Below are 27,531 nucleotides of genomic sequence, written 5' to 3' on the forward strand. Positions count from 1 at the left end.
CCGCGCCTGCGCGGGGAGGGACAGGTCAGCGCGCCAGCGCAGGGCGTCGGTCACAGGCTTGGCTGCCGCGGTCCCAACCTCATTTCCCTCAGTGTTGACCCGGGAGGAGGGAAGATGGTGCTGGATCTGGATTTGTTTCGGGTGGATAAAGGAGGGGACCCAGCCCTCATCCGAGAGACCCAGGAGAAGCGCTTCAAGGACCCGAGACTAGTGGATCAGCTGGTAAAGGCAGACGGCGAGTGGCGAAGATGTAAGTACCGGGAGGCGCCGGGTGTCTCCCGATCCTAACCCCAACTTCGGCTCTCGGATCTCGGGCCACAGCTTCCGCCCTTCGTCAGACCCCCCTCCCACGTCGCGGTGGCTCCGAGGCTCTCTCTATCCCCCAAAACGTACCCGGGCAACCGAGACCATCCCACTTTTCCTTCTGCCGGGTTGGTACACGCTCCCTTCCACGCGTGCTCAGTGCGGATGGCTGATCTCAGGCTGGCAACGAGCATGACGCATGCGCATCTAGAGCTGTCAAGCCCTCCTGCCCCAAGGGTAGCCAGAAGGAAGCCAGGGCGCGAGGTTTGGGGGGTTTCCCCTTTCCTAACACTGTACTTTGGTCGCCTCCAGTCCTTTTCTCACCTTCGGCAAGGCCAAAGTGGTCACCTATTTTTGATAGGATGAAAGGCCTGCGACCGAGTCACATCTGCCGCGTAATAGGTTCACTCCACCCATATTGGAAGTATTTGGGGTCTTCGGAGGCTGCTCCCGTCTAAAAGCAGGGGTCCTGGAGCTTTTGGAAAAGCCATTCCCCTGATTTGTGGTTCTAGCTTTCAGAACGGATAAGTCTTTGTAGTGGTAGGTCAGACATAGGGAGAGGGATGCGGCGAGGCAAGAAAAAGCTTTTAATTGTTGAGGCTGTTTAACTGTGATTTGTGAAAGTTTTCCGGAAAAGATATTGGCAGGGTTGGACTAAAACCTGGAACTGACCCGGGCATCTTTAATGAACCTAAATAAAAGCATAAAACCCTCTGCCTGTATTAAATGGAGTGATCACTGATTGGCTAGATGCACACGTGGTTAATTTTGTCTGATGCAATAAGTCGGCAACCAGCTGAGAGCCAGGTTTATGACAGCACACTGCAAAGGCCATCGCTGTCCGAGAGTGGGGTGTGTTTCCATTAGGAAAATTAATTTTCCTAAATGTATAAGGGTATTGAGTACCAAGAGAATGTTTGTTTAACTCGGTTTGTCTGATGCTTCAGTATGTCTCGGTCACTCTAATGTGGTACTTTGTGACTGAGATCCCACCACCTGAATTTGAAGTTTTGAGTTGCTATGGAATTCAACTAAACAGAAGGAAAAAACTAGACCGGATATTGTTTTACTGAATCAGAAGTATCATATATTTGTATCAGCCTAGCCATTGTCCAGCACTAAATGTATTTGAATGTGTATAATGTACATGTATACATTATATATGTGTATAATGTGTATATAGATGTGTATAATGTACATATCTATAGGAAGTTTTATCCTTTTCCTGATGAATGGATATATGGAGGGGATAAGTACTTCAGAGACTTGGCTGTGTTTTATTCATCTGTATGTCCCAGTACCTAGGACATACATAAACATACAGGATATACATATACATATGTATACATATATTCCAAGTGCCTAGCACTGCATCTGCTCCTTGGTAAGAGCTTGACAAAGGTTTGTTGAATTCATGAATATCTTCTGTGTTCAGGGCACTTTGATGGTCTGTATGAAAAGCAATTTGTGTAATTTATTTTCAACACACATACTCTTTTCTACCTGATATCCCTTAGTAATATTCTCTTTGCAGCCAGAGGGAGTTAATGATTTTTCCCAAGTTACTGGCTGCTCAAGTAGGACATTGACAGATCTTGTATCAAGGTTCTTCTGTATCTGAACCTCAGATCAGAGATTGGGGTTCTTCTGTCATTGGCTGCAACAAGGACTTGTAACCCAGTTGGTCTGCCTGTAGACCTCCAAGCTGCCACTAGGGCTCTCAAAGGAATCTGATAAAACTTGGAGTCATAGCACCACAGAGTTTACCACACCTCATCTCACTCCAAGGATTTGAACTGTGATTTCTTCTTTTTAATTTCAGAATAATGTAATGAGGACACACTTGGGCACATGAAAAGCATTTGCCTCGACTACTTCAAAGCTACTAGATTTCCACCTATCTTAAAATCGGCTGCTAACCACAGGAATTCTGTCTTCCCCCCAAAAGTGCTTTTCTGAATGAGAGTTCTCTTTAAATTGAAGTTACTTCCTGCTAACCCTTACTGCAGATGTCTTCAGCCGGGCTCTCAGCATTGGAATAACTTTTTAACTGCTTTCAGTTTCACCTCAGTCTCACCCAGTCCTGGGCCACACCCAGGACATGTGATCTATTTGGAATGTAAATCTAATCCTTTTACTTCCAGGCATAAGTCTAGCAATGACATTCATACCTTAAAGCAGTACCGTCTGATAGAAACATAATGTGAGCCACAGGTGTAATTGTAAGTTTTCTTGTAGCCACTTAAAAAACGAAAAGAACAGATGAAGTTAATTTTAGTAACATATTTTATTTAACCCAATATATCAAAAAATATATATTATTTTCAACATGTAATCAATATAAAAAATTATTGAGATATTTTACGTTCTTTTTCTTTTTTATAAGTCTTCGAAATCTAGTGTATACTTTACACTTATAGTACATCTCAATTCAAGCCAGCCATGTTTCAAATGCTCTGTAGCCACATGTAACTAGTGACTGCAGATTGGACCGTAGAGTCTTAAAGCATAAAAATCCAAATTTCTGAACCCAGTTTACAAAGTCCCACATTCCTTCCTAGCCTCATCTTCTGCCATTCTCCCACATATGCCCCTCGCTGTTTGTTATGCTACTCCTAAACTCTGTCACATGTCTGTGACTGTTGCCTCTTCTTGGGTGATGCCCCACTCCCATCAGCCCTCCTTGCCACCCAATTCTGCTCTGATAGCACTACTTCATGTGTTAAGTGCTCTCCATGTATTATATATCTCTGTTGTGGCATTTATACTATTTTTATAGACAGCTTTTTAAAACTTGCTTTTATTGCGGTGTAATGTATGCAGGGAAGTGCACAAATCTTAATGTGCAGTTTGAATTTTACCAATCTCTACGCCCATGTAACCGCCACACAGATGAAGATCTATGGCATTTGCAGCACCCCAGCAGGCTCCCCTCACCGTCACTTCTCACCTCCAAAAATCACAGTATTCTGCCTTCTACTGTCAGGGACCCCAAAATAAGGTCCTTTTGCCCAGTGTCACTCACACCAATATAACAGAGACTGTATTTCGTAAAGCAAAGCAGAAACTTGATTTCTTTGATCAAAGAATGCAGAAGGATGAGCTTACATTAAAGATACCACCTCCCCATATGGGGAAATGAGGAGAATCTTAAAGGATTGGTGGGAAATGGGCAGGTTCAGGAGTAGAGATTTCCGAGAAAACGGTGGCAAATTCTCTGAATTGCCAGGGAGTGTGAGCAGTTTCTATACATAATTGGAACATGGCTGTCCAGACAGCATGTCTCATTTTAATGTTAAGTCTCCAGCCCTGGGCATGATTTTTAGCATTCCAAAGAAGGAAAATTCATCAAAAGGTCACTTGGGAAGGGGTTTTGGCACCATCTTGGATTCTTCTGTGCAAACCAGTTTTTTAGCTGTGTCCTTGGGTCTCTTATCTAGTCTTTACGGGAAGGCTCAGCTTGCTGCGGAATTTCTGCGCTTTCCTTAGGAATTCAGCCAGGTTCATCCGGGGATGCACTGGAGAATGAGAGCAGACACGAAAGTTAATAAGGATTAACTAATACTGTGGTGGCACAACCCAGTGACACTATCACCATAAATTACCTTTGCCTGATTTTGAACTTCATATAAATGGTCTTATATAGTATGTACTTTTGTATGTGTCTTCTTTCTCTCAAAGTGATGTCTGTAAGATTATTCTGTGTTCTGATGTGTAGCAGTGGTTGGTTCATTTTCATTGCTGTATAGTACTCCATTATGTAAATATACCAAACAATTGTATTGATGGACTTTTGGATTGTTACCAGTACAACGGTATTAAGAGTATAAGGCCCAGGAGTGGAATTGCTGGGTCATAGGGTAGGGACATGCTTAGATTTACTAGTTGCTATGAGAGTTTTCCAAAGTGGTTGTAGCAGTTGGTACTCCCACCAGCAATAGAAGAGTTTCAGTTGCTGTACATTCTTTCCCTTCATTTTGGCAGTCCTTTCAATTTTAGCCATTCTGGTGGGGAGCTAGTGGTCTCTCATTGTGGTTTTTATTTACATTTTCCTGATGACTAAAGATATTGAACACTTTTTCATGTACTTGTTAGCATTTGGACAGCCTGTTTTGAGAGGGTCTGTTCAATCCTGTTGACCAGTGTTGTTTTTTTCTTATTGATTTTTAGGAATTCTTTATCTATTTTGCATACAAGACCTTGTCTGGTAGTATATATATTGCAGATCTTGTCTCCCATCTGTGACTTGCCTTTTCACTCTTTGTCTTTTAATGAGTAGAGTTCTTAATTTTAATGAAGTCTAATTTATTGGTCTTTTGTAATTTGTGCTTCTTGTATTCTTTTTAGGAAATCTCCATATCCAAAGTTCTGAAGATAGTCTCCATTTTTTTCCTACAAGTTTTATTACTTTACCTTTCATTTTTAGATAGATGATTTATCTCACATTGATTTTAGTGTATGATGTGAGATAGGAATCAAAGTTCTTTTTTTTAAATGTGGAATCCAATTGCTTATGATAAAATGTGGCAAACTAGGAATAGAGAGAAACTTTCTTAATTTGATTAGTGGTATTTATCAAAAAAAAACAACCCATGGCTAATATTATTCTTTTTTTAATTTATTGGGGTGACAATTGTTAGTAAAATTACATAGATTTCAGGTGTACAATTCTGTAATACATCATCTATAAATCCCATTGTGTGTTCACCACCCAGAGTCAGTTCTCCTTCCATCACCATATATTTGATCCCCCTTACCCTCATCTCCCACCCCTCTCCCACATTATTCTTAATGATGAAATACTGAACCTCTCTCCCTGAGCTGGGGAACAAGGCAAGGATGTCTACTAGACCACGTCTAATCCACATCGTGCTGGAGGTTCCAGACAGTATGTGTAAGGCAAGAAAAAGAAATAAAAGATTGGAACAGAAGTAAAACTGTCATTATTTACAAATGACTTTGATTGTCTGTGTAGAATCTCAGCTATTAAAATTAAATAAATTTAGCAAGATCACTGTATACAATATACAGAATCAATGATGTGTCTATATATAAGTAACATTTAAAAAGAATCTGATACCTAAAACTATATTTTAAAAGTGACATTCAAGATCCCTGTACTGAAAACTACAAGACATTGCTGAGAGGAAAATAATAAAGGAATATACTATGTTTATTGATTAAAACATTCAGCATTGTTAGAATATATTTTTAAAATTATTGTTAGAATGTATTTTTAAAATTATCTTATTTTCTTTTATTTCCCAGTGCCTAGTTCAGTGTTTTATAATCCCAACCCTTAGCACGGGGCCTTGGAAATAGAAGGGACTAAGTAAAAAATGTTTAACTTTTTATTTCAAAATATTTATAGATTTAGAGAAAATTACAAAAAGTAGTACTAAGTGGTCCTGTGTACCCTTCACCAAGTTTCCCCCAGTGATAACATCTAACATAAGTTGTACAATATAAAAACCAAGAAATTGACATTTCACAATTCACAAACCTTATTCAGATCACCAGTTTTTCATGTACCTGTGTATGTGTGTGTGTGTGATTTTATCACATGTAGATTTGTGTCACTACTGCCACACGCAAGATAAAGAACTGTTCCACCACCACAGAGATCCCTCTTGCTGTCCCTTTGTAGTCTAGTCCCTTTCCCCTCCCCCACCTACCCCTGGCCACCATGAATCTGTTCTCCATCTCTGTGATCAATGTGAATAAGTGAATGAGAAGGTAGTTATATATCATTTTCTGCTAAAATTTAGTTTAGTTAAAGTTTGGCAAAGCCTTTGAGAGTAGCTATGTCTCATTTCTAGTCATCATTTTACCTGTTAAAAGCCTGATTTTCACTATATTGCTCCTAAAGTTTCCATTTAAGAGGTCCAATTTTTGCGTATCAGTTAGACTAATGAACCACAATACCAATATATTAATTTGGACCAGAATATATATGTAGGTTGATTTAGTAGTACACTGTCTTCCCAAAAGAAACCAAATCATGAGAAACTAAATTATTATAATTTGAAAGTTGCCAGATGAGCATTATGTCAAAGCAAAGAGAATAACACTTACTGTTTCTAGCATAGAGATGTAGCAACCAAGTTCCTGGGAATAGAAACATGAATGCCCTCTTTCTAGATTCTCCTGCGTACCACATGGTTTCTTAAATGAATTTTAAGATGACAAAACACGTTATAGTTACTTGAGTATTTTTAGTCTCAGAATGGCCTTTTCCTTGTCACCAAACGCTGGAGAACCCTATTGTAGTTACCAATATATGCCAACTAAATTTGGGACTCTAAAGCTACAAGGTTTCACAACTTCATGAGGCAGGTCTCGCACTCTGGCCTTGGCTGAGATCAGTCCTAAGAGGCCGTGATTAGGAGAAAGAGGAATCTTAACTATATGCATATCTTTGGTATATTCTTGGATTCTTTATTCTTCAGGCAGATTTCGGGCAGACAACTTGAACAAGCTGAAGAACCTGTGCAGCAAGACAATTGGAGAGAAAATGAAGGTAAGTGGCGACCTTGAAAGCTTGAGCAGAGGAAGTCAGTCTTATTCTTAGTTAATACTCATATAATTTCTAATTTAGTGTCTAATTCTATGGATACCGAATTTCTTACCAAAGTGGGGGAATTATTTTTAAAAAAAAGGAAGGACGTGGGGAGGAAAGTAAGAGATACTTTAAAGCATCAGTTAGTCCGTCTTCAGTCTTCAGATATGTCTTAGTCTGTTTGTCTGCTACTATAACAGAATACCACAGACTGAGTGGCTTATAAACAACAGAAACTTATTTCTCACCGTTCTAGAGGCGGGAAGTCCAAGATCGAGGCACAGGCAGATTTGGTGTCTGGTGAGGGCTCTTTCCTGGTTCATAGACAGTCTCCTTGCTGGTTCCTCACATGGCGGAAGGAGAGAGGGAGCTCTCTAGAGTCTCTTATGAGGTTACCCTCATGACCTAATCACTTCTAAAAGACCCTACCTCCAGATACCATCACATTGGGGATTAGTTTCAACTTTGAATTTGGGGGGACACAAACATTCAGTCTGCAGCAAGATTCGGATTCTTGCCACACTTGTCATTCATTGTCTATTCTGTTCTTGTAATAAGAATATAAATTCCACCAGTAATCCTTTCCAATTATTTCTTAAGGTCAACCTACAGTGCCACAAACAATTTCTTATGGCAGACTTCAGGTCGTTTGTCCCAGGGCAGTTGTGCTCTTTAATGAAAAGAGTATACATAGGGTCTCCAAATCCTGGACTGTTGGCTATGTGACTGGAGGCAAGTTAACTCCTGAGTCTCATTTTTCTTGTCTGTGAAATGACAATAATAACTTTTACCTATAGAATAAACTTGTGAGAACTAAGTTTTTTAAATGTAGAGAACCTGGCACAATGTCTAGAACATTGTAGTTACTCAGCAATTGGGAGGAACAATGGCTGGCAAGTAGTCACGACCTTCGTCCACAAAACCCTTCCATGCTTTAAGAATGTTACGTTTTGGGGCCGGCCCAGTGACTCAGGCGGTTGGAGCTCTGGGCTCCTAACTCAGAAGGCTGCTGGTTCGATTCCCACGTGGGCCAGTGGGCTCTCAACCACAAAGTTGCCGGTTGGACTCCTGGACTTCCTGAAGGGATGGTGGGCTGCCCCCCCCTGCAACTAACGACGGAAACTGGACCTGGACCTGGAGCTGAGCTGCGCCCTCCACAACTAAGATTGAAAGGACAACAACTTGACTTGGAAAAAGTCCTATTGCCCTTCCCCAATAAAATCTTTAAAAAAAAAAAGAAGAAGAATGTTAAGTTTCAGCCGGGCCTTGCCTTGGTTTCCAGAATAGTACATGTTTCTAATCTTTCTTCCAAAATACCCTTTTTTGCCTCTCAATCACTTTTTACAAAGTATATTAATTTCACCCTACCCTCTGTCTCATTTTTAAGTTGTAAACCTCTAAACTAAACCCCAAAATTAAAAATGTGGAAACTGAACCAGTAAAGAGCAGAACAAAAAATTTCCTTGGGATTCTAACACCTTATGCTTCCTGATAGTCCGAGTCCTTCTCTTTAACAGCATTTTGTTCCACTTTCAGCTTGTGACGGCTATAGAAACTGGTATCAATAATCGCATTGTTTTCTTCCTATGGGACTCATGATGCTTAATCATTTGCATGCCAGAGGTCCTGTGACTATGTTAACTGCCGTGTATGCGCCTGCCTGTGTGCTCTGTGAAACACACATACAGGTAGTGCCAGCCAAGAGTTTTTTCATAGCAAGAAGATGGGAGTGTTTGTTTCCATTTGCAATAACAATAAAGAGTGTTCTCCTTTGCGGTCCATTGGAATGGTACTCACAGTGCTTTAACTTGCATAGCACTTGAAAGTATTTAAAACTATATATATATATATCATTTTGGGTTTGATTTTTGCTGCAAGCATGGAGTGTAGGTAGTACAATTATCAGCCTTATTTAAAGGTTAAGGATATAAGCTTAGGAAATTCAATTATGGCCTAAAATCATGCTATGAGTTACTTACAGAGCCAGAACTTGAACTTAGAACTTGAATTTGCTGCCCTAACGGATAAGTGGATAGCGGGGTAGCCTCAGCTATCTTGTTAGCATACAGGAAATATTGAGATTTAGGCCATTTTTTTCCTCAGAAGTTTTTGCTTGTTCTTATCAAGACTCATTTTGATATTTTCAGACTTTTCCACCTTTTTAAGATGATTTGTTTGAGTCACCGAAGGGTATGAGTTGGGTTGTGGTTACAATCTTGACTTTTCACTTCAACGTATGAGAATGTATAATAAGCCTAAGGGATTTCTATGCTTTACCCTCAGAAGATTTAGTCCTTTCTCATGATTCAATTTTGTGCAGTGGGTTATGAGGTTGTATAAATTGCCTACTATTATTGGATTGGATTTAAAAAATCCTTAGGGCATGGAACATGATTTCTACACATCATTTTATTTATATTTGCAAAGCAGATCCAAAATCTTCTCAACTTATTTTTATGAGTTTTGCTGAGATCTTCTATAGCTTGTTATAATGGCCTTTGATAATTTTCCTTAATTTAGGAAGAATTTGACTCATAAAGTTATCCTCCCCATGGCTTTGGGCAAGGATTAGAAGTGACTTGGCAGATTGTCATAAAGGAGGGTGAGGCAAGAAACTGGAGAGGGAAAATATCTAGTCCTGTGTACACCTCTGCTGTACAACTTGCATTGACTGCTCTAAACTTAGTTCCAGATTTTGTGACTTTTTTCCTCCAAAATGTTGTGTTCCTTGTCTCCCTAATATTTCATCATCCCATCGTTTTGTCCCCTTTACCTTCAGCACTGGGACTGTTCTTAGCAGGTAGCCAAGGATTCAGAAATTCACACCCAGGCGTCTGCCCCGCCCCAGTGCTGGCTCCTGAGCACCCAGCTCATGAACGATTTCACACATTCTTGGGGCCCATAACTATTCTATGTCCAAGACAGACATTCTTCTTCTGTGCCTGATGATGTCAGCCCTCTGACCCTGATTGATTAATATCGTGCCTGATGATGTCAGCCCTCTGACCCTGATTGGTTAATCCACCTGGCCGGGATCAAAAAGCTAGAAAGTGGCAGAACAGGGACTTGAAACTTCTCACTTCCAGTTTAGCAATTTTTCTCCCACATGTTACGTCTTTTAGAGACAGTTATGTAGAAAGTTCTGTGAGTGCTCCCTTTGGCAATACATACACTAAAATTGGAACGATACCTTGCTCCTGGCCCTTGCGCAAGGATGACACACAAATTCATGAAGCGTTTCATATTTTGTGCAGGTGCTGCAGTCTCCTCATACCCTTTGCTGGTTAGCTCAGAAGAAACAGTGAGTCAAAGCACAATGTAAGGCACTCGATAGCAAAAGTGTGACTTTTCTCTATAAGAAGATAAATAAATAAAAAATAAAGTTCTGTGATTAGTTTACATGCTATTAATTGGGTGTGCACTTATAAAATGTCAGAGGATTTTTTTTTTTTTTTACTCAGTAGTGCTGCTTGTTTGTATTTTTTTCTTGCAGAAGAAAGAGCCAGAGGGAGATGATGAGTCTGTTCCAAAGAACGTGTTAAATCTTGATGACCTCACCACAGACACTTTAGCTGTAAGTTATTGTCCTTTTCTAGGTTGGAATTTCTGTTCTTTTATCTAAACTTATTCCTAAATAAGCGAATGCTGATACTCTGCTCCACCCAACGTTGTGGCATCTTGGGACATGTCCCCATCTGCTCTTATTATATACTCTGTACTTGAGTGTCTATTAAACAGCAGAGATGGAGTCATGGAGTGGAAGAGCAAGGGTAGGAAGAAGAGAAAACAGGAATCGAACTATGTTTGGTTTATATTACTCCATTTTCACAAAGTCAGGGAATCTTTTCAATATACTGTAATTCAGTACATATTCACTACAGTGGACCTAGAGCAGTAATTTTCAAGGTTTTAATCACCGAACCCTTTCTTAAAACCCACAGTACAAAAGCATAGCAAGAGCCTGAACACAAAAAAAGCAAAGTTGCTGTGCTTGAAGGGCTAGTTTGAAGGAGTTATTCCTGTCCAGCCCTACCTGGTAAGGGCTCCCCCTAAGAAATCAGTATATTTTGTGACACCTGCAGTAAGGAATACAAAATTAGCTTAAGGCAAAGTCTCTTGCTCCTAATAAATGTGTAATCTTCCTGGAGAACTGTTAAATGTTGTACATAACAGAATGTTGAATTGATTTAACCAGGAATATCAGAAAATGCAAGGTAAGGGAAAGAGCTCTTAAAAGAGCTACATATTAAAACTCCTGACACATATAGGAACAAGAAGAGTGGCCAGAATCGATCCACCTCTGCCTCGGGCACCCCAAAAGAAAATGCCAACGGATTTGTAGGGCAAGACCATATATATCCCTGTGTGAAATAAATCTCGGTTCTTTGAAAGCCTTCCTTGTCAATTTTTAAAATGCTATGACAATGGTTTTCATTAGAGCACAACAGGGTTAGGGCAACAGAATCACATTGCTGCTACTCAGTCCTTGACTCGCTGTGGCCTGGCTGCGGCCTGACCTGTTCATCTACAGAACCTGAAAGTGTCACAGATCAAAAAACTCCGACTCCTCATCGATGAAGCGATCCTGAAGTGTGACGCGGAGCGGATAAAACTGGAGGCAGAGCGGTTTGAGAACCTGCGAGAGATCGGGAACCTTCTGCATCCTTCTGTGCCCATCAGCAATGATGAGGTAGGCGTCAGTGCCACCGCAGGCAGCTGCCTTACATCCTCCTCTGTTAGGCAGGGGCACGGTGGGAGGAGGAGAGCAAAACACTGGCACTTTCTGTATAATAGGCCTTGTGTCAGTAGCAGGCTCTTTGTACATTCAGTCTGTCCACCAATTGAGAATTGAAAGATTCAGATCCTTGCCTGATTGGGAAGTAGCAGAGACAGCAGGTAGGGGACTTCGGGCATAGAAGTCTCTTCTGAATCGTGCTACTGTCCTTCACTGTTGCCCCTGGTAGCAGTGAGTCTCGTGGGAGGGATCTGCTAAATCAACCTCACCCCTCACCCATACCCTGCTGAGAAGCTGCAGGTTGAAGGGAAATCTGCATGATAAAAGTTTCCTGCTGAGTGGAGCTTCCCCGGCACAAAGCTGCTCAGAGCCCAGCCTTTGTTCCCTGACACCCCAGCCATTGCTGGGCCCATCTGTGCCTCTTTCATTCATTCCCTGGTGAACAGAAAGTTAAACTCAGGGAGGTCAGGCCCTGAGCCCGCCCTCATGTGGCCGGGGACCAATAAGAGCCTGGAAAAAAAAAAAAATCTACATTCTCCTCTGCACCCCAGGCAATGCTGATTGTCCAGGGGAGGGGTGTCCTTGTGCAGGATTTTCAAGGAGTCATTTAAAAGGGTAAAAAAGGCAATGCAACAGATCTTTTGCAAAATCGTGATTTCAGTTTCATGGCTAGAATCGCTTCTAGGAATTTATAAATGATTATTTCTCTATTGAGCACAAATTCTCTAGCAAATTCCCCTCTCTAGTCTCTGTACACAGTGACCAAAACCTCATGTTCGAGTTAAGCAATGGCTTCACTAAGCTCAAAGTTGTTGGAACAGGATTTAGAAAGATGGAGGTTGTAGAATTCAGAGGTCATGTATCTTTGTCTCCTGGTCTTGTTTCCTTAGGACGCAGACAACAAAGTAGAGAGGATTTGGGGTGATTGTACGGTCAGAAAGAAGTACTCTCACGTGGACCTGGTGGTGATGGTTGATGGTTTTGAAGGCGAAAAAGGGGCCATTGTGGCTGGGAGTCGAGGGTACTTCCTGAAGGTAAGAGTAGGGAACCAGTGGGGATGGGATTATAAATAAGGAACTAAATGTGCAGAAAACATAACCTACTTAAAGAGGCCAACACATCAAATCTACCATTTGTACTCGCCTTTCTACTGCAAACTAAATCAGAACAGCCTCTGCCTAAGGAGCTCAGTGTAACTGGACAGTGAGACAAGTAACAGAGTCAAAACCCACTGTGATACGTGCTGTGGTGTGAGCAGGCCCAGGGTGCTACGAGAACAGTAGGCCAACCCGGATTAACTGAATTCAGGGAAAGCTTTCAGAAGGCCATGGTAAAATAATTTTGGAATCACAGTTGACCCTTGAACAACACGGCTTGAACACGTGGGTCCACTTACACGCAGATTTGTTTCCAATAAATTCTGTAAGTGAATTTTTTCTTATGATTTTCATAATAACATTTTCTTTTCTCTAGCTTACTTTACTGTAAGAACATAGTATATAATACATATAACATGTGCAATATTTGTTTATCGTGTTTATGTTATTGGTAAGGCTTCCAGTCAACAGTAGGCTATAAGTAGCTAAGTTTTGGGGGAGTCTAAAGTTACACATGGATTTTTGACTGTGAGGGAGGGGGATTGGCAGCCCTAACCTCCACGTTGTTCAAGGATCAACTGTACACATATACACATATATAGGTAAGCTCTACATTATATAAACGAATCCAGCGTTGTAAGAATTAGCACAAGAAAACTTCCCTGTGTACCCGGAGCCAATAATCCTTTCCTCTTGCTTTGGTATCTGAAAGAGAATTCAATGCTCCTGGATGATATGCTGGGCATTTGTATTAAGGAAGAATCTCTTGAAGTAGTATTGGGGTGCATGGTCTTTGCTGGCCTCCTGTGTACCCCTGTGTAGTCATATCTACGGCCCCAGTTGCCTTTGAATGTGAACTCTAGCAGGTGGACATGTTGGTGACAGAACCCAATCACACAGCGCTGTGTTCTCTGCTTCTTTAGGGGGTCCTGGTGTTCCTAGAACAGGCACTCATCCAGTATGCCCTTCGCACCTTGGGAAGTCGGGGCTACACTCCCATTTATACCCCCTTCTTCATGAGGAAGGAGGTCATGCAGGAGGTGGCACAGCTCAGCCAGTTTGATGAAGAACTTTATAAGGTGAGTAGCCTGAGGCATTGGGGCAGAGGACTTCCTAAGTTAAGAAGTTTAACTTCAGTGGCAGCCGGTTAGCTCAGTTGGTTAGAGCGCGATGTTTGTAACACCAGGGTTGCTGGTTCGATCCCCACATGGGCCAGTGTGAGCTGCGCCCTCCACAACTAGATTGAAACAACTGCTTGACTTACAGCTGATTGGTCCTGGAAAAACACACTTAAAATAAATAAAAGTTAAAAAAAAAAAAAAAAAGGCAAGTTTAACTTCAAAGATACAGAGCAGCGCTGTCCGGGAGAACTTCCTGTGATGATGGAAATATTCTGTATTTGTGGCTATTGCTCACTTAAAATGTGGCTAATGCAACTGAAAAAGTAAAATATTGATTTTTTACTAATTTTAATTCAAATAGCCACACATGGTTAGTGGCTGCCGTATTGGACAGAGCAGGCATAGAGGCTGTTTGATCTTTCCCCGAGACAATCGGTCTGATGTATCTAGATGAACGTACTTTAACATTATGAGTTTAGAAAAGCACATCTGTTGAGTGGTGGGACAAAAGGAAATCATCGAAGTGGCTGGTCTTACCATGTCCTTCCAGTGTGTAGCTCCTTCTCAACCAGGGACCGTCTCACAGAGCCAGAGGGCTCAAGTCAAGGTTCAGAAGATGCTTCTAATCGACTGAACACCAAAGTGATTTTTTGAGGATTATAATCTGTAGACTAACCCATAAGCACCAAGAAAGCAGAGACTGTGTCTCCTTCTGCCTAGCATTGGCAAAAAGGACTTGACACTTAGTAAATGCTTCACAAGCCCTTGTTGACTGGATTGATTTATGTTGCTGCTAGCTCAGGTTTTATCGTACGCCTGCTATCATGGGCCCTTATACGTCATTTATAAATGTTTCATGTATGAAATAAGTAAAAACTATTATCAGAATATTTTATCTCTTTTTGGTTTGCTTTTCTTTGATCTAGTACGGACCCCATTTGGGACTGACCCAATCCCTCCCCTGTCTTTAGCGTCCCTTGCTCACTTCCAGGCAGAGATTAAGGAAAATTCTCCCTGCCCCATCACTCTTCTCTTTGGTTTTTTTGCTCTAGCTAAGGTCCTCCTCCCTCACTTTTAACTAATAAAGGTCCCTCCTCCTTCAGGTGATTGGCAAAGGCAGTGAAAAGTCTGATGACAACTCGTATGATGAGAAATACCTGATTGCCACCTCAGAGCAGCCCATTGCTGCTCTCCACCGAGATGAGTGGCTGCGGCCAGAGGATTTGCCCATCAAGTACGCGGGCCTGTCCACCTGTTTTCGCCAGGAGGTGGGCTCCCATGGCCGTGACACCCGTGGCATCTTTCGAGTCCATCAGTTTGAGAAGGTGAGTACACGAGTCGGGGTGAAGCGTAGGACCCTTCTACCTTTCTGTCCAGCGTGGTTAGAGGAGACACAGGATCTGTGTTGCTCAGGCCCGCCCTGGCCTGGTCTTTCCTCCTGTTGCCTACATCTGTGTTTCTAGGAAAGAGCCTGAGAACATGTGGAGTGGCTATGAGCACAGACTCTGGAACCAAGCTGCCTGAGCCCAAATGCCAGCTCCACCACTTACCAGCTGTGTAACCTTGAACAAGTTGCTTAACCTCTCTGTGCTCAGTTTTCTCCCTGTAAAAGGAGGATAGTAATAGTACCTACTTCATTAGGCCTATTGTGAGGATTAAACTAGTTAATAGACGTAAAGCACTTGGAACAGTACCTGGCACATAATGTGGTAAGCTATCTATAGAAGCATTTGTTCTTGTTGCATTCCCAGTCCAGTGCACCAACCCCTTGCTGGGGGCCCCACCGTCACCTCATTCCCAGTGGTGTAGGAACAGGCCTTCATTGCAAGAATATCATCCACTTCAGTCCTTTAGTTTATTCACCTTGTCCCATTGTTACTGTCTCCTTGGGTCCCTCTTTGCAGATTGAACAGTTTGTCTACTCGTCACCACATGACAACAAGTCGTGGGAGATGTTTGAAGAGATGATTACTACCGCAGAGGAATTCTACCAGTCTTTGGGGATCCCTTATCACATTGTGAATATTGTCTCAGGTATCGGCCTCCCTTTCCTGCATCCTACAAATACCACCCTCACCACACAAAGAAATAGCTCACAGTCCGATTAATTGCCCTCATTAATTAAAATATCACACTCTTCTCACTTGGGAGTGTTTGGTGATAAGAATATCTGGGCATGATTTCACTTCTGGGGATAGGATATGAATTAAAGAATTCTTCAGGTTTGCTAAAGGTTAGTCTTCTGAAATACCATCCCTCCTTCATGAATTCTGGGGGTTTTTCCTTACAGGTTCTTTGAATCATGCTGCCAGTAAGAAGCTTGACCTGGAGGCCTGGTTTCCGGGCTCGGGAGCCTTCCGTGAGTTAGTCTCCTGTTCTAACTGCACGGACTATCAGGCTCGCCGGCTCCGAATCCGATACGGGCAAACCAAGAAGATGATGGACAAGGTAGATGGCCCCTGGGGAGGCAGGCAGCACGGCCTTCAGTGCAGAGTAGATCCATCTTATTTCTCAGCCCCCGGAATCCATTATTTCCCAGCATCATGGGAAAAGCTGAGCTTTTCAATCAAGACCAAAAAGGGAATCTGAAAATGACCTGTACTAGATCAGGACTGAGTCCTTTTAGATAGAACCCTGAATCTAGCTCCATTCTACAGGGCAATTCTAGCTTTTCTCGTTGGGCTTTGTTTTCTATAACTCCAAATAAAGAATAATTCCCCTTTGTTTACACCGAACAAGTCGGAGGCAAAGTTTTCCCTTATCATCCAAGGAGGTCTGGGTTGTAAGCTTATCTCTTCAGACCCAATTTGCAGGTCTTACTTTTCCAAGTTAGGGTCTTGAAAGGGATTAAAAGGAGAGGCCCCTGTAGTAGTTTCTTCTTTTTCCCTCAAAGGGCCCAACTCTCCTCAAAAATGCTGGAACCCGCCACTTGTGACTCATGGAGACATGAGGAATCTTCCTGGAGTTACCTGACAGGCAATACATATAAGTTTAGAAAAAGCTTGATAATGGGTAGAACCCATAATTTTGATTTGGATAATTGCAGTCGGGGAGTCATCCATTAAACTAGCTCAGGGCTGAGTTTAACTGCTCCCTCTGGGGCCCTCTCTTCGCAGGTGGAATTTGTCCATATGCTGAACGCTACAATGTGTGCCACTACTCGCACCATCTGTGCCATCCTGGAGAACTACCAGACAGAGAAGGGCATCGTTGTGCCCGAGAAGTTGAAGGAGTTCATGCCACCAGGTAAGACTCCGGCCCAGCCCATCTGCCTCCTGTTCTCTGTCTTCACACTCTTCTGAGTAGCGGGCCCCTTTCAGAATGGACCAGATTTGCTTGTTGAGACACAGTCTCCAAAACTCTGCCTGTCCTCTGGTGCTGGGCATTGCAGAGGCAAAGCTGCGCAAGTAGCCAGTACAGATATGATATTCTGTTGAAATGCAGCTAAAATTCAGACTGGGGAAGAAAAGAATGAATGAAACCAGTGCCCATTGTGGGTACGCTTTTGTTCAAAGAGATCATTATCTTGTGAAACTCACCCCAGAAGTCCTTGGGCTTTGACTCCTGAGAAACGATAGGTTACTTGGTTGGCTCTTCCCTTCCAGGTCTCCAAGAGCTGATTCCCTTTGTGAAGCCAGCACCCATAGACCAGGAGCCATCAAAGAAGCAGAAGAAGCAACATGAGGGCAGCAAAAACAAAGGGGCAGTGAGAGACGTCGCCCTGGAAAACCAGCTGCGGAACATGGAGGTCACCGACTCCTAAACATTCATTCCTCCCAGTTCCGTCAGCTGGGATCTCAGAGCCTGCCCACAAGCAGGGGAGCTAAGCACTCACTCATCGCCCGCCCCATCTGACTGCATTGTTAAAAGGAGAACCATCTGCTTTGCACTACACAACGTTCCTGTCTCTTCCCATGGGCCTAGGATCCAATCATTGCTAACTGATGAAACCATGTAATAAAACATCTCTGGGGAAGGTTACAACTCTTCCTCAGCCTGGGGCTGAGCCATCTCTGGCAGTTCTTCCTGGAACCATACTCACTTTTTCTTTTCTTTCTAAATTCTCTTTTCCTGACTTGTTGCATTTACCAAGTCGGCCTTTGAGACAGTAGGTGAAGGCAGAGGTAGATTTAGTAAAGACTCAGGGGCAAAGTGAAAACCTTGCAGGACAAGGGCCAGAATCCTCTTTTGTAAATCTGCTTCTGTTTAAAAGCAGGTAAGACTAGCTTAGAGACCAGAGTTGATCTAAACAGAAGCTTCATAGCACTTCTGTTCCCCAGGAAGGGATCCTTGGAAAGAGGGAGGCTGTGAACCCTCGGGGGAGAGGTAACCATATTTAATCCAAAAGAGCCCCTAGATTCAAGAACATGAACTTCTCTCTTTCCACTCATTTCAAAATGGGAGACCAACTGCATAGCAGCTTGTCGGTACAACTCCAAAGGATGGAGATGGCCAGCAGGACAGAGGAGAGGGAGGAAGAACGTTTTAATCCTTTCTCTGGAGCTCACACTATTGCCCTAATAGCCAGTTCACCCTTTTTCTCTGGGGAGGGTAATGTTTAGGCTCTTGATTTACCTGCTGCCTTTCATCTGCAATCTACAAACACTTTACTTTAATAATACCTCTTGTTAGTTTAGTGCTTCTCTCCTAGGAGCCTAAAATACTTCCTGTAGGTGATCTCTTTTATCTTTGTGACAGTCCCAGAAGGGAGGGTGGGGACATGATTATACCTCTTCCATCATATGGAAGACAGAGTACAAGGTGGGTGAGGGAGATGAGACAACCTGGCCAGGTGGAAGCCAGCAGTCCTAACTCCTCAGCAGTGCTTGATGTTACGTTTCTTTGGGAGAATGAGCAGGACTCTGAACTGGCCTGTCAGTTAGACGCCTTTATGTCATCTCAGCTTCCTTAGTCCCTAAGCAGCAACTTCGCCGTGACTGCTGCAGCTTGGCACCCACGAAAGAGGCCATGTGCTTGGTTTTCCACTGGGGACTTAGGGCTGATCCTATCCATCTTGCCGGAAACCCTGTCAAAACTGGGATACCTGAAAGGGTGACTGCAGTGGCTCTTGCCACAGGCAGGCTCCGCCAGCCCACCTCTACTGTAGCCCATTGCCCTCAGGTCTGGGATAACAAAGCCAGAGCCAACAAAGGCAAGCTGCTCCCATTCACGCAAAAGATCAGAAATTCACATTCCTGTAGCCTCAGCTTTTTGGTATGAAGAAAGGCAGTTTACACAGTGAGTAGGAGGCTGGATTTGCTCACAACACAGCCCTTCTCCCATTTGAAAAGCCCATTGGGCTTTGGGGTTAGAAACTTTCAGATGTCCTTGAACACCCTGTCTAGCCATAGAGGTCACTACACTGCTCCCTTTGCTCCCCACTCCCACCCTCTTCAGCCCCTTGTGCCCCGCTTTCCTTCCACCAGGAGGTACTGCTTTTCTCCATGGCCCTGAATCCCAGGAGGGCCGAAGCTGGGGCTTTGAGCTGCAGAAGGCCCAGGCTGGCTCTGGGCTTCCCTGCACTGCCTGACTTACCTATTTCGTACCTGAATAGTTTTCTGGAGCTGGTTGCACCTGGAACCCGGACTGGACTCCCTGCTGCTTTATGCAGAGAGGGCCTCCTAACTGCTGCTGGCAGCCCAACTCCCCATGCCAACCTCCCCCTACCTGCCCTGCAGCTGGGTAAGGGTGTGGACTGGCCTGCCTAGTGAAAAGGAATGTGCGAGGTCCAGAATATGGCTGCTGTCTGCCAACTAGTCTGTTAGAAAGTCTATATCCTCTTACTAGAGACAGGAGAGAAAAATGGAGGCAAAGATGACCCTGTGCCTGAGGTCCCTCCCTGCCGGCCATACAGTAAAACACAAGCAGGTGAGCATGTGGGCATAGCACGCATTTACTGAGTGCTAACCCTGGACCAGTCACAATGAGCACAGGGGTTACAGAAAGAATGGGACACAGTCCTTGCTCTCAAAGAACTCGAGAGTCACTAGGAAAGGTGTGGCCTGCCTTCCTCCAGAGTGAGCTGAAAACCAGACTCCCCTCCCTGGAGCAGTGGGATGGGGCTGATGCAAGCCTTGTTTATGATGGGCCGGCCAGCCTGGAAGCTGAGCACTTGGGAGCCTGCCCAGATAACCTTGACTCCACCCACGGCTGATGCCCTCATCCCAGGCACCTTGACCTGCCCCATCTCCAACCTCAGCTCCCAAGTTTCCTCAGCAAACTACCCCCACAGGCTGGTGGAATGAGTCAGAGTCCTGGGTCCTTCACCAACCCTGGGTTCCCACACCCAGGGATTCAGAGCCCAAGATGCAGGTCCGAGTGCTTCAGGCAAGAGAGGAGACACCCGGCCTCTCTACCAAGACACGGAGACCGGAGACCGACAACTAGGAGCCAGACTTCCAGAGACAAATTCTGAAATCAGGCAACTGTGTGGAGACTCAATGTAAGACCAAGGGGGGCCTACCTGTGCTCAGTCTGCTGGGAAGCTCGGTTTATCAGCCACCAAGGATCCAACCAAACCGCTCGCGCGCACACACACACGTGAAATCACTCGGGGAACTGACACTTTGCCTGTGATTTCCGGTTTTCACAAGGTCCCAAGACTGCCTCCTCTCCCCCCACCCCCCAAACCTTTCTGGCCTCTGTCCCAGGATGAGTCTGACAGGCAGAGCTGGGATGGGCCCCAGAGAAATGTGTTGCATGTCAGAGCCTGCCAGGATGAGGGGCCTGCCCCACTCCCCCACTCACCTCACAGCATGGGGTTCCCCAAAAACTCCTCCCAGATACACATAAAAGGAGGAGCGCAACCCTGCATCTCCAACCAGGGAAGGTCTGGTGAGACCGACATCTCCGCCTCTAACGTTGCCCTTTTAAGAGGCCCCCCCACACAGGGGCGGGGGTGCTGCAGGCAGGTTCTGGTTGCAGAAACCCAGCAACTGGGCTCCCCATCAACCTAGAGGAAAGGAGACCCAGACGCCAACCTTGCCAGTTCTCAACCTCTAGGTCCCCGGACCTGCAGGACAGGTAGGGGGTCCCAGTGACCTCTGATTCTGAGAAAGCCCCTTTTTCTAGAAGGGGAAATTCCTCTTCGCTGTTCTGATTGGTTGGCTGACAAGCCTGCATTTTGGAGAGCTGTCCCGGTCCCTCCCTAAGACTGGGGTTTCCCTCCCCCTCATAAACCTGCTGTCAGAAATAGTCTGGAAAATTATTTTCCTGGGGGTATAAATTGCTGATAAGATGGCGTGACCCTTCAGGGAGACTGGTTTTTCATTTTTAACCCCAAAGAAAAGGGGAGTTTAGCTCCCATTTAGAATAGTGTTCAATCCTCTCCTCCTTCCATCTTGTCTCAAAAAAAAATTTTTTTTTCCTACTCTTTTTCCCAAACCAGCCCTTATCTACTTTTGCCCTGAATCTCACGTCTCTGGGTCCCTGTGCTTCAGCGAGCTCTGCCCTGAACCTCCCCTCTCACCCTCCCCACCCATTCCCTTCAACATACCAATCTGTTTACATTTCCCCATCTTAAAACAGCCTTCCTGCCTCTGCGGTCAATTCTGATCAAACAGAAACAGCGGGGACTAATAGGCTCTGGTACCTCATTGACATTCCAGACCCTCCTGGGGCCAACACCTCAGAGGGAAAAAGGAACGTTCCAGACTGGGAACAGCATGAGGGAGCAGGAAAAAGGCCTGAATAGCTGGAGTGCAAAGAATGAGGGGGCAGTTGAGTAGAGGCCAGAGAAGTGGACAGCAGAAGGAGTTAGTGCCTGCCCCTGACGGCCGGTTCCCCAGGGCTCTGGCCTCTCCCTGCTCCTTCTCCACGTGCTCTCCTAGCTCTTATCCCAAATCCATGATCTCTCATCACACATCTCCGGCTCCTGCCCCCCACCCTGCAACATACACATTGGGCATCTCCACCCAAAAGTCCAAGTCTCACTTTGTATCAAATTCTCTACCTCCACCCTCCTCTGGGTATTCAGGCACCCAAAACAAACACCCAGGAGTCACCCTGGACCATCCCCTCCTCATGGCCAGCGGCCAGCCTCGCACAGCCCCACTGAGTTCCTTCATCACAGATCGGGCCCTCGGCAGACTCAGTCTCTCCTCCACTGGGACTAGGTACTGGGTGGGAGTAGTCTATGGATGGTATAGCCGTGACCATGCCTTCCTCTGCCACTTCAGATGGCTCCCTCAGCTTATCAAATAAAATCCAGACTTCTCAGCCAGAGTCCAGACTCATCCAACGGTGGCCACAGTTCAGATGAACGGGCCTTCTGCTCTGATTGCGCCCACCCCAAGCTCTGAGCTCCAGCCTGCCTGACTACTCACCTCTCCCAGCAGTGACCATGCTTTGCAACCCTCCATATTTGCTCATGCTGTTCCCTCCGCCCGGATGCCATGGCTGCTGCCTGTCTGTAGAATTCCTCCTTCCTTTTCAAAGTGGTTGAAATGCCACCTTCTTTACAAAGCCTTCCCTAACCCCTCCCACCCCACAAGGAAATAGTAATGAATACAGCGATACCCCTGCATTTGTCTCTGTCGCATTAGACTGGTTGCTCCTTGAGGCCAGAGCTGGAGTTTTGTTCATCGGTGTACCTTTCATGCCTTGCCTGGTGCCCAGAGCACGGCTAGGGCTCTCCCCTTGGCCTGCTCTGATAAACTTAACAACTAAGTTGTTGAAGATGTTGCTTTGGGATTGGCTGCTCCAGCTCAGCTCCAGGCGCCATCTCTCCCTCTCTGTGCTCAGGAGCCAAAAATGATCTCAGTGGGATCTTAGACGGACTGTACATCCGTATGGAATGCTGGCCTGCTGAGCCACCCTCAGCAAACAGTGCTGGCACTGTGGGTTGACCCTATCACTGGGTTGAGGCATCCAACACCATCTTTTAATGAGCCTCAGAGAAAGTCTATGTAACTTGGCTGAGACATCAGGCCTGCAACTCCTGGCTGCAGCTGGCACTAGGAATAAAATTTTATGGTTAAAGTGAATGAATTCAGAGCTGTCCACAGAGGAGCCTAGATACCCAACTGGCCTCCCAGATAGTGGCTCCAGAAATGGGGGACACCTGGTCACCCCTCTATGCCATCCATCCGTCCATCCATCCAGGTGATCAATATTTACTGAGTACCTACTATGTGTCAGGTACCATGCCAGGTGCTAGGTATTCAAGGCACACGTGTTGTCCCTGCTCCTGGACCTTACTGCTAGTGGGCAAGACAGCTGTTAACCAGTAAATTTACAAATAAATACTTTATGTAATTACAAATTGCTATATGTGCCATGAAGAAGGGGACATTTAAGACCGCCATAGTCAACAGTTGGAAGGAAGCCAACGTGCCCAGAATAGAGTAAAGGAGAAGCAGTAAGAAGAGTCTGGGCCCCTCCACACCAGGCTTTGTGGGCCAGCTATTCAAAGAACAACAGAAAAGCCAGGTGCAAGGTTTTTAGGGAGGGAGCAAGATGCTTAGATTTGGGACCGGTATTGCTCTGTGAAAAACACCGTGGGGGTCCTTCAATCAGATAAATCCAGATGTGGTACAGTCAACAAGAAAACTAGCCTGGACTCTTCAAACATTTAATATCCAGAGAGAGAGAAGAAAGGAAGGCAGGGCGGAAGGAGCGAGAAAAAGAAGGGAGGGAGAGAGGAAACTAAAGTGACATAACCAAATGTAATGCATAAGCTTCTGGTTTGAAAGTAGCAGTTATCAGAGACCTTTGAGAGACAGTAAGGAATTGAATCGGACTGGATATTAGATGGTAGCAGGATTGTCATGCTGGGCGTCAGGCGGAGTCTCTGCTCCCACTCCCCACACAAGAACGCAGGATATGGTGAGGCCAAAAAGGAACACCCACGGAGCCATAGGTAGGGGAGTCATACCACTACACTCTCTCTGGCGGCACTATACTCTCTCTGGCGGCTGGACCCACACTGTCCGCAAACCGCCATTCACACTTGCCAGCCCAGCCACCATCTTCTTGCTAGCCCCCCCATTCTTCTCTCTTTCTGCTAGCACAGCCACAGCAGTTATATTAGTGGCCAATGGCTCACCTGTTACAGCTGACGGCCAACCAGCCACAGCTGATAGCCATCCAATCATATTGATGGCCATTTACTACCTGAGCCAGCACCTGTCCATGTGAGGCCGAGAGCCTGGAAACTGCTCTCTGGGGCTCTGTCCCCACGAGGATTCATCTTTCGCGTTCCCCTGCGTGGCAGCAGTCCTGTGGGTTGTGGGAGAAGGCTCTGACTCAGGAGCTGCACGCTGAGGGGCAGAGGGTTGAGGTGCCGTGATGTTGACACCTCACTTTCACTTCATCCTCCAAAAATCGTGAGAGAAAGCACAGTGTCAAAAATTAATGAATCAAGGTGGACAGTTGCTGAGGATGCATTGTCCTATTTTGGCCATTTTTCTGAATCTTGACATTTTCCAAAATAAAAAATTGGAAGGGATTTTTTAAATCTAAAAAAAAAAAAAAATGTTTATTAATTTAAAAAAAAAAAGGGTTACTTTGGCCACTGAGTGGAGACTGGTTTGGAGGGGAAGCAACCACACAACTTTGTATGAGTGCCCCTCTGTGCCAGGCAGGGAGTGGGTGGCCAAGAAACAACAGTGCCCACCCTGAAAGAGCCACAGAAAAAAGTGGGGGGAAGCAGACTGGGCACGAAAGGCAAGTGTGGAAAAGAGAGCACTCAGGTCCTGGCCTGCCAGGTCTGCTGGCTCTTAGTCACCTTCCATCTCACCCCACCCCACTAACCCAGAGCACCAGTGTCTGGAGTGCCACATGGCCAGGCTCTCGCGTCCCCATGTCTGTGCCTTTTATAAAGCAACACTGAGCCTAGAAATAGGATCAGGCATCAGGGCCTCTCCCACCTCGCTCTCTTGCCAGAGAAACTGCCCTGCCCACCCACCAAAGGTCACTATGACCGGTCCCCATCAGCAGCCTCCCTCCACACCCCTCCTTCTAAGCAGGCAATTGGTCCCAATCCAATCTTAGCTTCAACCAACGCATTACTCACATTTTATTCATTCATAGTAACTACATAAGAAGAGCACGGACTCTGCAGCCAGATTGCCTGGGTTCAAATCCCAGGTCTGCCATTTACTAGCTGTGTAACCTTGGGTAAGACTCTTAACCTATAGGTTAAATGAGTTTGATGATCAATTCCCCTTGCCAGAAATGCAGGTGCTGATTCTTCAAGAGACAACCTAAGTCCCACCTCCTCCTGGAAGCCCTGTAGGATTTCCTCAACCCTCACAGCTCTCTTCTCTGAATTCCTTTAGCCTTTTCTGTCTCAGTTGCTCCTAGAGCACTTCACCCATGCTACCCCGTTGAGAGCCATGCCTTGTGCACGCTGTAGTCTCCATATCCCTGGGGGATTCTAGAGGAAATCCCATAAAAGCTGAGGGAGAGCCCCGGTCTCTCCCCACAGGTTACTTTTCTTCCAGAGCCTCCACTGTCAAGTGGAAGGTTTGGCCTAGAAAAACAGTAAATTCCCTTTGAACAGACTCCAGAATCTTGCTGCACCTTGGTTTTCTCCCATGTAGGAGAGAGGTCTAAATGTTCCTTACAGCTGGAAAGTTCCTTCCTGCTTTTGGGAGGGGGAAGTAGCTGAGGAAGTGACAGTGGATTGGGGGGGGAGGGGGGCGGAGGCAGTTCTGTCCTGTGCCCTGGGGTCCGGGTGGGGAGAAGATAAGGACTATTTGCCAAACAGGCTTGGAGATGAAGGGAGGGGTTCCTTGCCTCCCCCAACCTGTCTGCCCTTAGGCTGGAAGGCCAAAGTCCTGGAGGGGCCCTTCCTGACCAAGCTTTTCACGGCAGCCCTGTCCTCAGTGCTAGGCTCCCGAGCCACGGTCCAGGATCCAGAGCCACGGCTGCTGCTCTCTCCCACCCAGAAGCTCATTTTAGTACAAAGGGAGAGAGATGAACGGGGAGCTACAATTTCTCCATGTGTTGGCTTGGCCCTTCCACAGAAGTGAGAGTCTCATTACCCAACCCTGATTCAAAGGATAATTAACACACGGTATAATTTCCGAACATTCCCCATGCCACATGGCTATTAGGTGAAGAGCAAAATGCCCACACAACCCCTGAATCCTCAAAGGAAGTCCTGAGAGGAAGAGCCCAGTGGAGGCTGCTTACGCCACTGGAGCTGCCCTCGGCCTTGACCACAGGGAAAGAGCTCGTCTTCTATCAAAGGGGAGAGAATTCCCCTGAGCCGTGGGTTCTTCACCCACTTTCTCCTCCTCATCCCATCCCCCACAATGCCAGGAATGTAGTCTAACCCTAATCCCTCTTGGGGTCCCTGAGGCCCATCTCCTTTCCTTTCCCCTGGGAGAAAGAGAAAAGCTGGTTTCTCATTCTTGGCATCACTGGGTGGTCGCACAGAAGTTCCTTGGCCCTGGGGCCCCTGAGAAGGGATCCATGGCTCTTCAGCTGTGACCCACTGATAGTGACACTGCTGTGACCAGAGCACAGTGTTGGAAGGGAGCGTCTAGTCCAACGCTTTTTCAAATTGGGTCCCTCTAGACCCTCAGGCTGCACAGGATGGCCCAGGGATTTCTTGGTTGCGGGGAGCAGTGGGGCAAGACCCTGACCTCCACTTCAATCCTGTGGCACAACCTTTATTATTGGTTTTATACGTTAGGCCTCTACTTTGGATTTTATTTGAAAAAAAAAGGATTCTACTGCTAAATAAACTTTTGAAAACCATTGACTTGATTCACCCCCCTCATTTTTGGAAGGTGAAGTTGAGGCACAGGAATTTGGCCAAGGTCACAGCTAGAAGGTGGTGGGCCTGGGACTAACGCCCTGGCTGTCTCCCCAGCCCAGCCCTTGTACCACTTGAACAGGTCTCTTGCTGCTCATCCAGTTGACCCTGCGGACCCTAGATGGGGACTCCTGGTTGGGGTATGAAAGAGGGGATCCCCTTTTGGATCACTCTTGCCTGGCTTTTCTTTATGGTCGGCTTCCACGAGAGGACCTCCCCCAGGACTCCTGGAATCCCCACACCCCTTTCAGGTGGAAGGTCCAGTGTGTGCGCCTGCACGTGAAGAGGCTCAGGAGCCCTGTGCACGGGGCCGGGCTGTTTGCTGGTCACAAAGCTGCCGTGGAAGGAGGAGAGTGGTAGTTGGACATTGACGGGGAAGAAGCGAAGGGGCAAGAGGTCATCTCTCCAGATGGGAGGCCCTGTTGGGCAGTGAAACCACTGGTCTAGGATCCAGGAAGCCTGTGTTGAAGTTTGGCTCCATCCCTAGCCATCTTTGTGAGTTTGTACAGGTTTCACCCTCTCTGGGCCTCCGAACCTGGCCACATCAGCCTGTTTATACCAGCGGGCTTCTGCCCTGACGCTCCCAGTTTACCTCCCCCTGAAAAGCCTAGGTGGTGTCCAACTGAGGCTGGGGTCATTCTGCCCAGCAGCAGGACTCCCAGGGGGCAACCTGGTTACACAACACCCTCTCGGAGGGGTGGAGCTCAGGACCGCATGCACTGTGCATTCCCAGGAGGTGGGGTGTCTGTGGGGTGTGAGGAAGCTTTATACTGTGCAGAAAGGCCATTTTAGCTCAGTCTGACCAGAGACCTGTGGGAGAGGCAGCAGTGAGGGCTCTTATCTGCAGTCAGCAGCACCCAGCCGGCATAGATGCTGTAAGGCGGGCACTTGGCTGCTGAGAGCCCTTCAAAATGTTTTGAAAACCTCTAAGCATGCTTAGGATAGTACCA

The 27,531-nt window shown here is 45.8% G+C and overlaps 1 protein-coding gene and 1 pseudogene across 1 annotated transcript; both read left to right on the top strand.

Moving 5' to 3' along the window:
* Positions 1 to 7: 7 nt before the first annotated feature.
* SARS1 (seryl-tRNA synthetase 1) lies at positions 8 to 17,821 on the top strand. The gene is made up of 11 exons (XM_019730525.3): positions 8 to 250; positions 6,753 to 6,823; positions 10,356 to 10,436; positions 11,394 to 11,552; positions 12,488 to 12,631; positions 13,618 to 13,773; positions 14,919 to 15,140; positions 15,720 to 15,849; positions 16,106 to 16,263; positions 16,932 to 17,061; positions 17,421 to 17,821. The coding sequence occupies exons 1-11, from the start codon at positions 115 to 117 to the stop codon at positions 17,576 to 17,578; spliced, it is 1,545 nt and encodes a 514-aa protein (XP_019586084.2). The 5' UTR covers positions 8 to 114; the 3' UTR covers positions 17,579 to 17,821.
* LOC141568716 (U6 spliceosomal RNA) lies at positions 10,011 to 10,111 on the top strand (annotated as a pseudogene).
* Positions 17,822 to 27,531: the final 9,710 nt, after the last annotated feature.

Source organism: Rhinolophus sinicus, chromosome 7, assembly GCF_057876585.1.
Source record: "Rhinolophus sinicus isolate RSI-liver-muscle chromosome 7, RSI-T2T, whole genome shotgun sequence".
Taxonomy (NCBI): Eukaryota; Metazoa; Chordata; class Mammalia; order Chiroptera; family Rhinolophidae; genus Rhinolophus; species Rhinolophus sinicus.

Bases quoted from the DNA above. Each gene is read 5' to 3' on its own strand.
- SARS1 (XM_019730525.3), top strand. From the start codon at position 115: ATGGTGCTGGATCTGGATTTGTTTCGGGTGGATAAAGGAGGGGACCCA. The intron at 11,553-12,487 runs GTAGGCGTCAGT...TTGTTTCCTTAG, and splicing joins TGCCCATCAGCAATGATGAG to GACGCAGACAACAAAGTAGA. The intron at 15,850-16,105 runs GTATCGGCCTCC...TTTTCCTTACAG, and splicing joins CATTGTGAATATTGTCTCAG to GTTCTTTGAATCATGCTGCC.